The 13,319-nt window shown below is 39.9% G+C and overlaps 1 protein-coding gene across 28 annotated transcripts in view; it reads right to left on the reverse strand.

The window, feature by feature from the left end:
• RBFOX1 (RNA binding fox-1 homolog 1) overlaps nucleotides 1–13,319 on the reverse strand; it is a 2,070,746-nt gene that overhangs the window by 1,066,165 nt on the left and 991,262 nt on the right. The window contains exon 1 of one of the 28 annotated variants that reach the window (XM_058711271.1): nucleotides 10,459–10,874. The exons of 26 other annotated variants lie outside the window; for them this stretch is intronic. In XM_058711271.1, the coding sequence (XP_058567254.1) occupies nucleotides 10,459–10,503 (45 nt within the window). In that variant the 5' untranslated portion in view covers nucleotides 10,504–10,874. Of the gene's footprint in view, nucleotides 1–10,458; nucleotides 10,875–13,319 lie in introns of those variants that run through there. One more of the 28 variants, XM_058711273.1, reaches the window with a different exon arrangement.

Here is a 13,319-nt window from a genome sequence, read left to right on the forward strand (position 1 = left end):
TGTAATGTGATTCTATGGTTTTGAGAAATATTACTCTCGGGGGAAACTAGGTAAAGTGTGTAAGAGATCTTTCTGTATTATATCTTATGACGTCAGGTGAATCTACAATTATCTCGACAAAAGTTTCAATTAAAAACACTGCCAAAGCCTAAATGAAGGTGAAGAATGAGTGTTGTTAATCCACTTAGGGGACAACCAGCCTCCTTCCTGTATTTTCTGGCATTAAGTTAACACCACTTTTTAAGAATCACCCTGAATCTCTGTAGACACATCACAAAAGTATTTAACAAATTTAAAAAATATTGTCTAATGATGCATAAATTATACCAATTCCTTCTAGGTTTTATATATTCAGTTGGTGTGTTTAAAGGAATTGAGGTCTGAGTGAAGTACACAGGTTTCTGAAGCAATCTGAACAGCGCCTGCCTTTCTCTGAAGTGTTTTATTATTCCGAGTCGGGCCTGCTGAATCTCCCAAGGTATGAAGTTCAGTTCGAGATAAAAATATTTTATCTGCCCTTACAGCAAATTGAAAGGCTATATAAAGGGTTTTGTTATTGCAGTGTTTTCATAAATATATAGTAAACATCTTTCACAGTGGGAAATTCAGCACAAAATACAATTTTCATACACAGCCATTCATGTGGCTTGCACAGGAAGATGAAATGACCCAGAGATGAATAAAAAAATAATAGTATACAACTTTTAGCGGCCCACAGTCCCTGACAGACACACGCAGCTGGAAGGATAAGGATCATGATTTTGCAGTACCTCCGATGAATGACAAGTGTCTGCAGCATCAGGGGAATTTTGTTCTCCTGTGTGGCCAAACCATTACGGTTAACAGTTAGCTTTATCATTTTCAGAAATTGCCAACAGCCAACCACATCGTTTCAGAACACACATCAACCCCAAATCTTAACCAGGACACGATTTTAAATCAACCCATTTTTAGGTTTCTTTACCTCCTTTTCTAAGTCTCTCTTAAGCACATTTTCAAAGCAATTTGAGCTATGTTCTAACATACAATACCAATGTTGATATCTAAGGTGATCTCTATCTACTTGGGGGTGAGGGACTGACCATAGGTGGTTCGACAAATGGAAGCTCTCTCTCTTTTTTTTTGTTCTATAAACTAAATACTCTTTTTTTTTTATTATCAAAATAGTGCCTGCTTGTTGAAAAGAAAAAGGAATAAAGGTTAAATTTTTTTAACAGTTTCATCGAGGTATAACAGATATACAAAAACTTGCACACATTTAATGCATATAATTTGATGACTTTGGATGCAGGCATGAATCTACCCACGATTCCATCACCATAATCAAGGTAATAAACACATCCATCGTCTCCAAAAGTTTCCTTCTGTCCAGTGTGCGTGTGAGTGCATGTTTGTGTGTGTGTATAGGACAGTTAACATGAGATCTGCCTTCTTAACAAATTTTTCAGCGCACAATGCTATGTTTACTCCAGGCACCATGTTGCACAGCAGGCCTCTATAACTTATCTGTCTTGAATCATCCTGAAAGCAATTTCTCTGTGTCTCCCCTGCTCCCCTCTTAGTCACATGCCACAGTAACCACTGAGGTGGCCACCCTCTGCACTCCCTTAGTTACCTTTTGCAATTTTGCCATGTGTATAAAGAGTTTGCACATGTGTGTTAATTTTCTAACAAAGTTTTCCTAACACATTTCTGTAGTTTGGACTCTTGTAAACTTCCCACAGCTCAGCCACTGCTTCAGGACATCCAATCCCATACTGTTAGACACTTAATTTCTTCCGGTTTTTCTTCCCACTGCACACTATGCTGTAGTCAACCAACATGCATCTTTGCAAACTTGAGCAATTACATAAATCCTGGAGGTGGAAACACCGGATTAAAACGTATTTATACATATATATAAACATTTCCAAATTGTCTTCCACAAAAGAATGAATGATTCCACAGTCTCTTCAACAGTGTATAAAAAGCCTGTTTCATCATATTAGTTTCTAATCTGATCTAAGAAATGTTTATATATATAAGTGAAACTTTCACATATGTATATATGTGAACATATATTGTATCCTTGCTGGTATTTACATTTATTTTTCTAAAAACTATATTCATGTTCTTTGCCAATTTTCATTCTGTGTCATTAGTCAGTCGGTCTATCCATCTATCCACCCATCCAGCCACATATTCTGACAAGATTAAAGAAAGGTAAGTCCTAATAAGAGGATCACAAAGACCATTCAAGGCTTACCAAATCTGATTTTATGTCAGATTCATTTTTCACCAATGTTAGAATAAATATTCCTATGGGTTTGGGTCAAAAAGGGGAGAAAATCGGCTCTGAAGTCACAAAGCTTCAAATCTGATTATCAATCCTTCTACTTACTAGCTGTTGGTAAACCTAGAATAAAAATCATCTCAAGACTGAGTCTTCCCTCATGAAAAATGGGTATAAAGAACTCTCTGCCTCATAAAACTACTGAGAGGAGTCAATTCAGTAGTGTATATTCAGAAGTTAACACAGTGGATAGCTCATTGCAAACACTCAGTAGACAGTATCTGTACTAATGATAATAATAATGCATAATTCTATATATTGAGCAGTTAGTGCACTGCAACAAAGCTGGCCTTCTTTTCCCATCAGCAGCAAAGTTTGAAGCCTGAACTACTTATAACATTGAGGTAACCTTTATATTTTAGTTCCTTGGGGAAATGTGATAATAGAGACTCAGCCAAAATTCATTTTCCCTTTGCTGGACACATTCTTTTTAATGGCACACAAAGTTTATCACTGGTTGTCTCTATTTTTAAGTAGATTCACACTAAATGTGGAAATATGCTAGAAACCAATTCCATTAAATATGGAATTAAAATGGCCATTTTAAATCCAATTTCCTTTTTTTATTCAACTAAGTGAAATATATGTATTTTAGCACAACAGACTAATGGACAATACTTACAGAATTTTATTGGGTACCCTTAGCTATGTGAGTTTATTCCCCCTTATTTACCATTGAACAATAAATTCTGGTTCAATCTTAAACCACTTCCTGAACCAACACTTAGATGGAATAGGTATTCCACAAAAGCCAATTCAACGAACTGTATTAAAAAAGGAAATTTGACGATAATGGATCCAACAATGGTCTTTTGACAGTTCTGAAATGGGATTCACTCTGCTTTCTCTGTGTAAATGTGAATTCACTGGGCCTGAAATACATAAGAACAACCACAGTGGTTTCTACTTCCAGTTCAGTTCCCATAATGTCCCTGGGTTGGGGGAGGGTGGGTCAAGAGCCCCTCTCCATGGCTTTGGCAAGGCCGGATGGCCACACCATAGCTGTTCAAGGGCAGTGGCCCTTCCTTTCTTGTAGGAAGGAATCTGTGGCTCCCCTTGGGTAGAATGCAATCCATTCTAGTGGTTCAGCATCTTTGAGCTTTCTGTGGGGCAATGCATAGTGAGCTATGTACCAACACTGAAGTCATGTGAAGTCTGGGTTAGAAGTCTGAGGAGGCAGCTGGCAGGGAACTAATGTCTGTCAGATAGGTGGGTGGTTCCTGCTGCCACCACCTCCTCTTCGTCCAATATTTTGTATTCAAGATGTAAGATGTTTTCTATTAAAGTACAAACCCATGCATACCCTTGATAAGAATTCTTTTTAAATACAAATTCTTCCATGTATTCATTCATTCAACTGAAATCTATTAAGGTTCTCTATGCCCATCTTGGTTTTCTGCCCATCCATGTACCCAGGTTTAATAGCAGACTTGCAAGATCTTTTCTTCTCGTGACACAGAATGAAGGTGTGTCAAACTGGCATTTCTATTTAAAATTCTACTCAGGGACGCCCGGGTGCCTCAGTCAGTTAAGTGTCTGACTTTGGCTCAGGTCATGACCTCACAGTTCATGACTTTGAGCCCCACATCAGGCTCTGTGCAGACAGCTCAGAACCCGGAGCCTGCTTCGGATTCCGTGTCTCCCTCGCTCTCTGCCCCTCCCCCCCTCAAAAAGAAATAAACGTTAATTTTTTTTTTAAAGCTACTCAAATTGTTTTTCTCTTCATCAGTTTTACTACATACTGGATATTCAGCAGAGAATGGGATTGGCATGGTTGTTTCCATGGTCTTAATGAGGGAGAATAAATGGATTGACTTTAACAAGATCAAGCTGGGAATCAACGTGCCCACGTCCACTCGGTTACGACCACATTTGGCTCCCTACAAAACTTTTAAAGCACCAGGAAACCAAAGAGTTAAGTTTCTTGAAGACCCCTTAGGGGATGCAGTTGAACAAATTTTATTTTTCTAATACCACTATTAAATAGAGAATAGAGCAAAGATAATCCATCCTGTAAATTATGCCCTTCTGAAAGCTACTGTTTTCCTTCGGCGATTTTTCTTGTTGGAGGTGGTCATGTAAAGAGAACCTCATAAGTCTTCCTGATCCCAGTTCAGGGTACGTTTACAAGGAGTTAAGTACAAAACAGAGCTGTGGGCATTATCATTCACTCTCAATTAAAAATGGTTAAATTACTTTACTTAACCCAACACCCCCAGAATGAAACTGAAAATGTCTTTTTTTCAAAACTCAGGTGAAGATGTGCCTACACAAGCATGCCTCTGCACATCTACAAATTGAAATGATTAAAGAGCATGGCAAGACAGGAGCACAGAATGCAGAGTTAATATCCCAGCTCTGCCACTTAAAAGCTGTGTGACCTTGGGCAAATTATCCAACTTCTCCGGACTGTGGTTCTCTCCTCCGTAAAAAGTAGTTAAGAACAGTATCAACCCCTTAGGCTTAGTGTAAGGATTACGTTAATTAATATTTTTAAACATTTACAACAGTGCTTGGCACATATGAAACACTACTTAAGTGCTTATTAAATAAATAAGCAAATAAGCCTCTGAGCCAAACCTTGAACGATAAGGAGAAAATAATGGTGTCTGAGTGCTGAGGAGGAACAAGGAAAGTTCTTACAATGACTGGCGCAGAACTCATTTTTTGATGGTGCATTTCTATTGACAGCTGTACCCTAGGAAGAAATTTCATCTTTCAGCACTCGTAAGAGGTAACACTGAGTAAATTGGGGAAAAGTAGGTACTTTAATCACAATGACCCATGTCATATTTATAAAGAAAGATGTTCAGAGTAGGCAGCAGTAAAATTTTAAAGTCAAATTTAAGACAATATGGACCTTCTGATTTTGCATTATGATCCCATTCACAGTATCCAACTGGAGATTTAAAAAGTTTAATAACTGAAATTCATGTACCTTATCCAGTCTCTTGAAAAATGAGACCATGTACATATTAGTCACAGCATCACTGATATCGCCTAGGACAGGATTTCTCAGTCACCGCTGCTGGCGTTATGGGCTGGAAAACTCTTTGTTGTTTTGTCCTGTGCATCCTAGGATGTTCAGCACGATCCCTGGTGTCTACCCAGTAGATGCCAGGAGCACCCCCTGTCCCAATTATGACAACCCAAAATGCCTACAGTATGTTACCAAACGTCCTTATTGCAGTGAGGGGAGTGAGAAAATCGCTCATGGTTGAGAACTACTTGCCTATGGCATCTGTTGACTACCCATTTTGTGTATCTTTCTAAATTCACATTAATAAATTTCAACGGTATCTTGGTATATTGGAGCCAGAAAAATATGGAATCTAATCTCTTATTTTAATTATAAAAAGTCTTGAAGATTGCTTCTTCATCTCTAAATTAGGCATACAGACACGTACCTTGCAGAGTTAAGAACCAGAGAAAACATGCTGAAGCTCTCAGTCCAATGCCCGAAACCCAGAGGCAGTGAGTGCCCAGGCAGACATCAGCATTGTATCCTTATTCCTATTACTGCTGATATATTAACACATCACCATCTTCATCATCGTCGTCATTATAATAAAAACGGAAAGCCTCTATTGCAACATTCAAAAAATTATAATAGGTACAACGGGTACTCTCATCTTGTTAGCCGAATAAGCAACTGATTTTCTTAAAAGTAGAGATTTCAATTGAACAACAAAGAAATCCATCCCCGGGTAGCAAATGCAGATGCAGACAAAGAAAGGCTGGCAGAGGCCTTGCTAATAGATAGAGGTTGTCTTTCCAAAGCAAACACCAGGTGTAGAGGCCAACTTGACTCACTTTGCTGTTGCTGGTTTTCTGTACTGGATGGACAATGCAAGGTATAAGTATTGGAGCTTCTTGATTGTCTATGTCTGTGCGTATATAGTCTCTGTGTGATCAAAGTGTATCAAGGCAGCTTAGAAAATTCAACGAACTTACCAAAAACTGCAGTAATTTCAATGTGGCTCATTGGGAGTACTAATTACTCTGTAAGTAAAAAGACCCATTGTAAAGAACAGTGAGCTTTGGCTAATGAGATCAACATGAATACAGAATTCAGACTTTACTTCTGTTCAAGCAGAGAAAAAGTAATAAACATAACCACTCTTGCATAATTAAAAAAAAATCACTGCTACCCTTGGAACAGGGATATACTATTTCTGCTGTAATTATACCATTTCTCAAAAAGCCTTTCCTGGCCTTCATGACATTGGAAGTAGCTGAAAGATTACTCACCACCGATTAATGTTAGGGAACTAACGACTGTTCTCGCTTTTCCTTTAAACTCAACTGAAATAATTTCACAAGAACTTGCAAATACAAAATTGTGTTAAGAACGTCCAATTGGTCCTATTTACATTTGCTACATCAAAGTATTCAGACATCATAAGTAAATGTGAAATGGGGGCCTTCCAATACCTTATAGGTTATGCAAACACCTAACCAGAAAGAACACTTTGAAATTTTTATGGAGCAGGAAAAATTGGAAGTGTATTAATCTAGGCAGTGAAATTGGGCTTTTTGTCATGTTTAATTGCTTGAATTCATAACCTAGTTTTGCTGAATCAAAAACGCGTTGCTATAGCTGACACAAGCTGTTTCAGCTTTTTGGGCAAGTGTGCGCGCGCGCGCACACACACACACATACACACACACACCACAACTTTTCATGAAAACTTTAAATCTATTAATAAAAAAGCACTCCTGAAAACTGTTTGGAACACTGCAGCTAGTGAATAATTAAATACAAAGGTTTCCAAGCTGAACCCTACATGTTACAAGCTGACTTTTAAAGAATTACTTATTTTTTTTTTAGTACCATGCAAACAGAGGGAGGGGGCAGCATGAGCATCAGATAGGCAAGACTGCTATTTTGTTATGTGATTTAATTCAAATAAATTAAAATGCATGATTAGAAAATTCCTGATGCCCTTATTTGCTCTTGTTTACTATTGTTTATAATACATGCAAACGCTCAACTCTGCATAAAAATGAAGGAAAACAAACAGAAGGACAAAGACTTCTACCCATAAATATATAAAGACCTAATGTATTATAACATCCTGGAGTTTTCAGATCTGTAACAAAATAAAGTTGGAATTGCAAAAAACTGCTTTTCTCCCTATTTATTTTTACATTGGTTGAAAAACCAGTACAAGATGAGGATTCAGGTCTCCTAAAAGGACTTGCGTTTTAATTCTTTTAGAATCACTTTCAAAGAACTTGTTTCAATCCACTCTGTGACGACTTTGAAACTAACACACATGAAACTGTTAAAAAACAAAATAGCTACAACTAAACATAAATAGAAGTTTAATAATAATAAAGCCTTATTATTATTTCATAAAAATCCTTCCTCTTTTGGATCACATTCCATTTCTCTGGTACTGCAAACTCAACTAAAATTCTAATATAAAAATTGTAAATTTTGCAGAAAACAAGACCAAAATGATCTTTCACTGGACATTGTAAATAGCTATTTAGTTTGAGAATGACCCATCCAACCAGGTTCTCTGTTATCAAACAAAAAATGACAAGGGATATGTACGGATTCTCATATAATAATCTCAAAATAGGACTATTTATTGTCCAAATCTTACAGTTGTAATTTGGAAGAAGGCAATTGCAGCAAAAATTCCTTTACATGAAATCTCCTTCAACTTTTGTGTCACACTCATGGAGAGAGAAAAAAAAATTGGAAAGAAAAATAAACTTATTTTTGTGATACTTAAAGCTAGCCCGTAAGTGAAGACTGATGGTTGTTTCTCCCAAGTCCAAGTAAATACAGATTAAAATGAATCCAGCTTCTAAAATTAAGACAGGTAATAGAGAAAACAGAAGTTTGAGGGATAAGGTTATAGTAGACAAACATAAAAATATGCTCAGCCCAATAAAGTTATAACAAGCAAAGTGCAATGTTGTAAAAATCCATCACTTGGTGATAAGAGAGAAAAGATCCAGCTCTTTTCATATAACATAGGCATCCTCCAGAGTCAGTTTGCTTGGTTAAAATCAAATGACAAGAAAAGTTTGAATATTCACTTTTATTTACAAGATTAGGGTACAGCAGATTGCCTGATATTAATTAGTTCTTGTATATGAACGGAGAACACAAAAAAAGAAAAAGAAAATCAGGTTCCAATTATCCCTTAGGGTGCAAAACATTTGTTACAATAAAAATGCAGTGGTAGAAGGTATCTGGAAAGCTTTCTGTGTTCTACGTACAAAAATAAAGACAGATGGAAAGAAATACAGGTGGATAGAGAGAGAAGGGGGGGAAGGGGGGGTATGGAAGAAAAGAGAGGAGGGAGGAGAGAGCAAGGGAGAGAAAGAGAGAAAGAAGGAAGCAGGTAAGCAAGGGAGAAAAGAAACCTTTGCCCATAGGTAATACTTCCTCCAACTGTTCAGAGAAGCAATTTTCTCTTCATAATCCATGAGTATTCTAATATAGAGGAAGTGCTGGCATGTGTGGAGGGTGTGAGTGGGCAGATAAGAGTTGAAAAACCTGCTTTCTGTATGAAAATCATGAATGCTGCCCGCATTCCCCATGAAAGCCAGCTGTCACTGATTGACTGTAGTTTACTTACTTGAAGAACAACCCTCTTAAAACTTAATCACAGCAAAGGCAAGTTAGCCCATTTCACAAACACATTTACACTCATGGCCTTTGGATTTCCAAAGATACATTTTGATCAAAAATAGGGAATCACAGCGAGAAAGACTTTATAGTCTTAACCAGTTCACCACCCAGCTACCCAAATAAAGAGGATTACACAATCATTTTTGATGGCCTCCGTTATAGACTGCGTTCATTTCTGTGGGACCAAAATTAAAACCATATGAACAGTGAGTAAATTATGAGATATCTAAAGATACTCAGAAAGGGACTCTTTCAGGAAGTAATTTAATGAACCATTCCTACTAAGATGATTTTGCTAACAAAACTTTTGGATTCAGAATTCTCCTGGGGTCCTTCCTAAGTAGGGGGGAGGCACTGATCTTTTGTCAACAGAAATTAGTAAAACCACCAGTTTCACGGTAATCTGGAAATAATGGCTGAGGGATAGGCTGAGATTGAGTCTCCCAGGTGATCCTCCTAGGCAGAGAAATGTCGTAGGCAACACTTTGCATATATATATATATATATATACACACACACACACACACATACATACATATACATACATATATATATACTATATATATGTGTGTGTGTGTGTGTGTACACACACACACACACACACACACACACACACCAATACTGTCAATGCAATTTCTCTTCCCTGGGCATCAGCAAAGCAGAGGAGATAAGGACAGAGCAACCAGCACGGTAGACATGTTTACACAAACATGCAATGCATATTCCCACACACGCACACACATGCCCCATCGGAACGTGAGCGTGCCAACTTTCCAAAGGCACGGCCCATCTGGCCAGTCATTTCGTAAACCTCCCATTTAAAGAACCGCGCAGCTCTTGCAAAACCCCTGCGAGCCTATTGGGACTTTTACGGGCTTTCTTACAAACGCTTATTCATCTCTAGAAATAAAGTTAAACGGAGCCAATGAGAATGGGCAATGAAGTTCCCCACTAACTTCTCTCGTCAGTAAAGAAAATCGATTCATCTCCGGACTCCCCCGTAGCCACAAACGCCCCTCGCCCTCTCCGGGCGTCCAGCGCCCCCGGGTGCGCCCGGGGCGAGCCGTGACCCACCCTCCGAGGTCCCCGGGCTGGCCTCACGTACCGGGTCTCACTCACGCGCTGCAAATGCATCCGCAGCCTCCCATCGCCGCTTTGGTTTACCAGGATTCCTGCCGCCGCCAAGTCCCTATTCTAATCAGCAGCCCCGAGGCGCACACGCCGCCACCCTCTCGGCGTGAACGTTGGACAGCGGCTGACGGCGGCTCCTCTGCCACAGGCAGCCAAAAATGTCAGTTTGCACACTCCTCCCCCCTGTCGCCCGCCCCCGTCCCCGTCCCTCTACCACCCCCTCCCGCGAGTCAGTGGGCTTCAGGAAGCCTCTGCAGAAGCAGCTTTCTCTCCATCCCTCGCTCTCCCTCTCGGCCTCTCCTTCCCTGATGGTGTTCAGAGCCCTCTTCTCTCGCCTTACCTGAAGGGCATCTCCCACGACTGCAATTAGCTGCCAAGATTTCATTGTCGGCTGCAAAGTGCCTCCTGTTTCCTCCCCGGGAGAACACGGGAGAAGTCCGAGGCAACAGCAAACGGCAGCCACGTGCTAGCAATGTAAATGACTCCAGTCATCCGTCGTGCGCGCCGTGCCTGCGCTCGCCCTGGAAGCCTGACACCACCGCCAGCAGGTGCAGAACGCGCCGGGAGAGAGCGAGCGAGCAGCCGGAGCAAGGAGGCATTCAACGCGGAGAGGCGCACAGAGGGAGGCCACCAAGGTGCCGGGGACGCTGCCGCGTCTGAGCCCGGCTTCCAGGGCGGCCCCGGCCTGGGCGCCAAAACACTCGCCAAATTGGACGCCCAGTGTTTTTGCAAAGTCTTGCAGCCCAGGAAAGGCGGTGGGTGCTGAGGCTGCGTGGGTCCCGCCTCCTCGCCCCGAGGCACTTGCAAAGCGCCGAGCTGGCGGCAGTATCTCGCCGCTCGCCCTCCCTCTCCCTCTCCTGCACGTGTCCCTTCCCTTGTTCTTTCAAGCATTAAATATGTACCACATGACAGAATAGGGCACCTTGCACGGTCCTCCGAGTCCACACTTGACAACCAATTTTAACTCACGAGCAGTGAAATGTCTAAAGGCAGGATATAAGCACTTCCAATTACTTACACTACTCCTGCATTATTCAAAATGTCCACGGGACAGTATTTATGACTTCCAATATGCTACTCCACATATAAATACTAGTAAAGGATGGAAAACCCCATCACTCCCTTCTCCCCTACACTGTTGATAGGCTTTCCTCAGTGTTTCCTCCGAGATACGATTACACTTTTCTACTAGTTAAAACTTTGTGACCTCAAATCTTCTTGCACATTAACTGCTAAATGAGAATGCTCTAAAATTTGACCCTGCTTTGAGGAGGAAATATCTACCATGTCCTGTTGAACTTTAGAGATCACCTGTGAAAAGGTATTTACCTTGATATGGCATCAAAGTAAATGTCCCCAAAATCCACAAACATCTGTGACTTTGTTTGTTTGTTCGTTTACTTACTTACTTACTTAAATGGGAACGAGTTACACCAGGCTCTGGCTATTCCCAGTCTGAATACTGCATTGGATAGAGATCAATCAACTAGATGGGGGAAGTCAGTCTTTTGGACGTAGGAGAATTAGATTTTGTTTTCTATTTCTTTATAGTCAGAACTGCAAGCTATATACGCTAATAGGGCCTTGCTTCTTCAAGCATTCAGTAGTTGAGTAGGATGGAACTAAATATGGAAGAAAAGTGTATATATAGACTGTATTCAATTAGCAGTGAAATATTCATTGGATTCCTGTGCCGTCTTCTTGGTTACTTTATTTTAGTTACAGGCCTTGTGCACAAGTGATTAGGATTTTATATGTCGGTAAGCAAATTTTAAAATGCTAATAAATCTTTCAAATATTTATTTGCACATTTATTATAGCCCCATATCTTGAGGCAATATTTCCAGGTTTTTTTTTGGAACATGCCAAGTCCTTCCATAACCATCAACCACCTCTGTCACACCAGTAACAAAATGAGAAGAGTTTTTTTTCCTTCTATGCATTAAGATTGTTTTAAATATTGCATTAATACACTGTTTAACTTGTTCCTTATGGAGTTACGGAAAGTTGGTGCATGTTTTCTCTGCCTGCCTTTGGTGGGGGCAGTGGCATTTAAAGGATGCTAAGATAGCATTAGGTAGACCTTCCTTTCCCAGTGATGGTTCAGTACAGAGTACACTAAATTCTCTGATGATTTAAGTTAAAGTCTAGTATATGCACATATCAGCTCTGGGGTCAATGGCATTGGGTAAAGTGGCAAAATGTTTCTAGATTTTAGCTTAACCAGAACCCCGTGTAATTACAGAGATGCACAAAATAAAGTAGCAGTATTGCAGCAGAAACTGGCATTCTCAGGGGAATCATTTGATTCACAAATCAGCTCACAAAAGCGAGGTTATTCGAAGTTAAGGATGGTGGGGGTGGCGGATGGAAAGATAGCAAACCCTAATTACAACCCCATTGTCCCCGTGTTCCCTGGCACATATGGCCATTTAATCACGGAGTATGACAACCTTGGCAGATGTTGCCAAACCTGGTTATTGATATAAATTGCTATTCTCGTGTGTAAGTGCCCGAGCAGAGACCTAAAACAATGTCCCTACTCACCCAAAGGGAAATAAAAGGCCACAAGAGCATCTGTGGCAACAAGACGATACAGAGCTAAGGTGGGTTCCTTGCTCCGTCCAAAGGAAAACAGCAATGGATGAAATCTCCAAACCAAGGAGACAAAGCCTCCCTGTGGGAATGTCAACTGGTATCGTCACTCCAGAAACCAATTTACTGGTAGCTATTAAAACGGAAAATGTGCACAGGCTATAGCCAAGCAGTTTGACTTCTCTGCCCTAACAAAACATATATAAGCTGTGTTCATGAATATACCTCCACCACTGCTTGCTACAAGGGAAAAAATGGCAAATACCTACTGGCATAAAAAATGCAATATATCCTATGATGGAATACTATATAGCAGTGAAAATGACTAAAGTGTGAATAATCCATAGCTATACAGACACAAATATGTATAAAGATGAAGAGACCGACTCATACTACAAAGAACAACTATATATACATTTTTTCAGTCAAAATTTCACTGAGATAAAAATGCAAGTTTTAAATGATTCATACACTATGGGACTATTTATGAAATAAAATGCAAAAATGAGGTAATATTATAGATTTTCTGCAGTTATATAAATATTTATGGCTGTATAGAAAACGATCCAGATTCAGCCTCTGCCTGTTTTCACACAGCTCACAAGC

This window comes from Neofelis nebulosa, chromosome 18, assembly GCF_028018385.1.
Source record: "Neofelis nebulosa isolate mNeoNeb1 chromosome 18, mNeoNeb1.pri, whole genome shotgun sequence".
In the NCBI taxonomy this organism is placed as follows: Eukaryota; Metazoa; Chordata; class Mammalia; order Carnivora; family Felidae; genus Neofelis; species Neofelis nebulosa.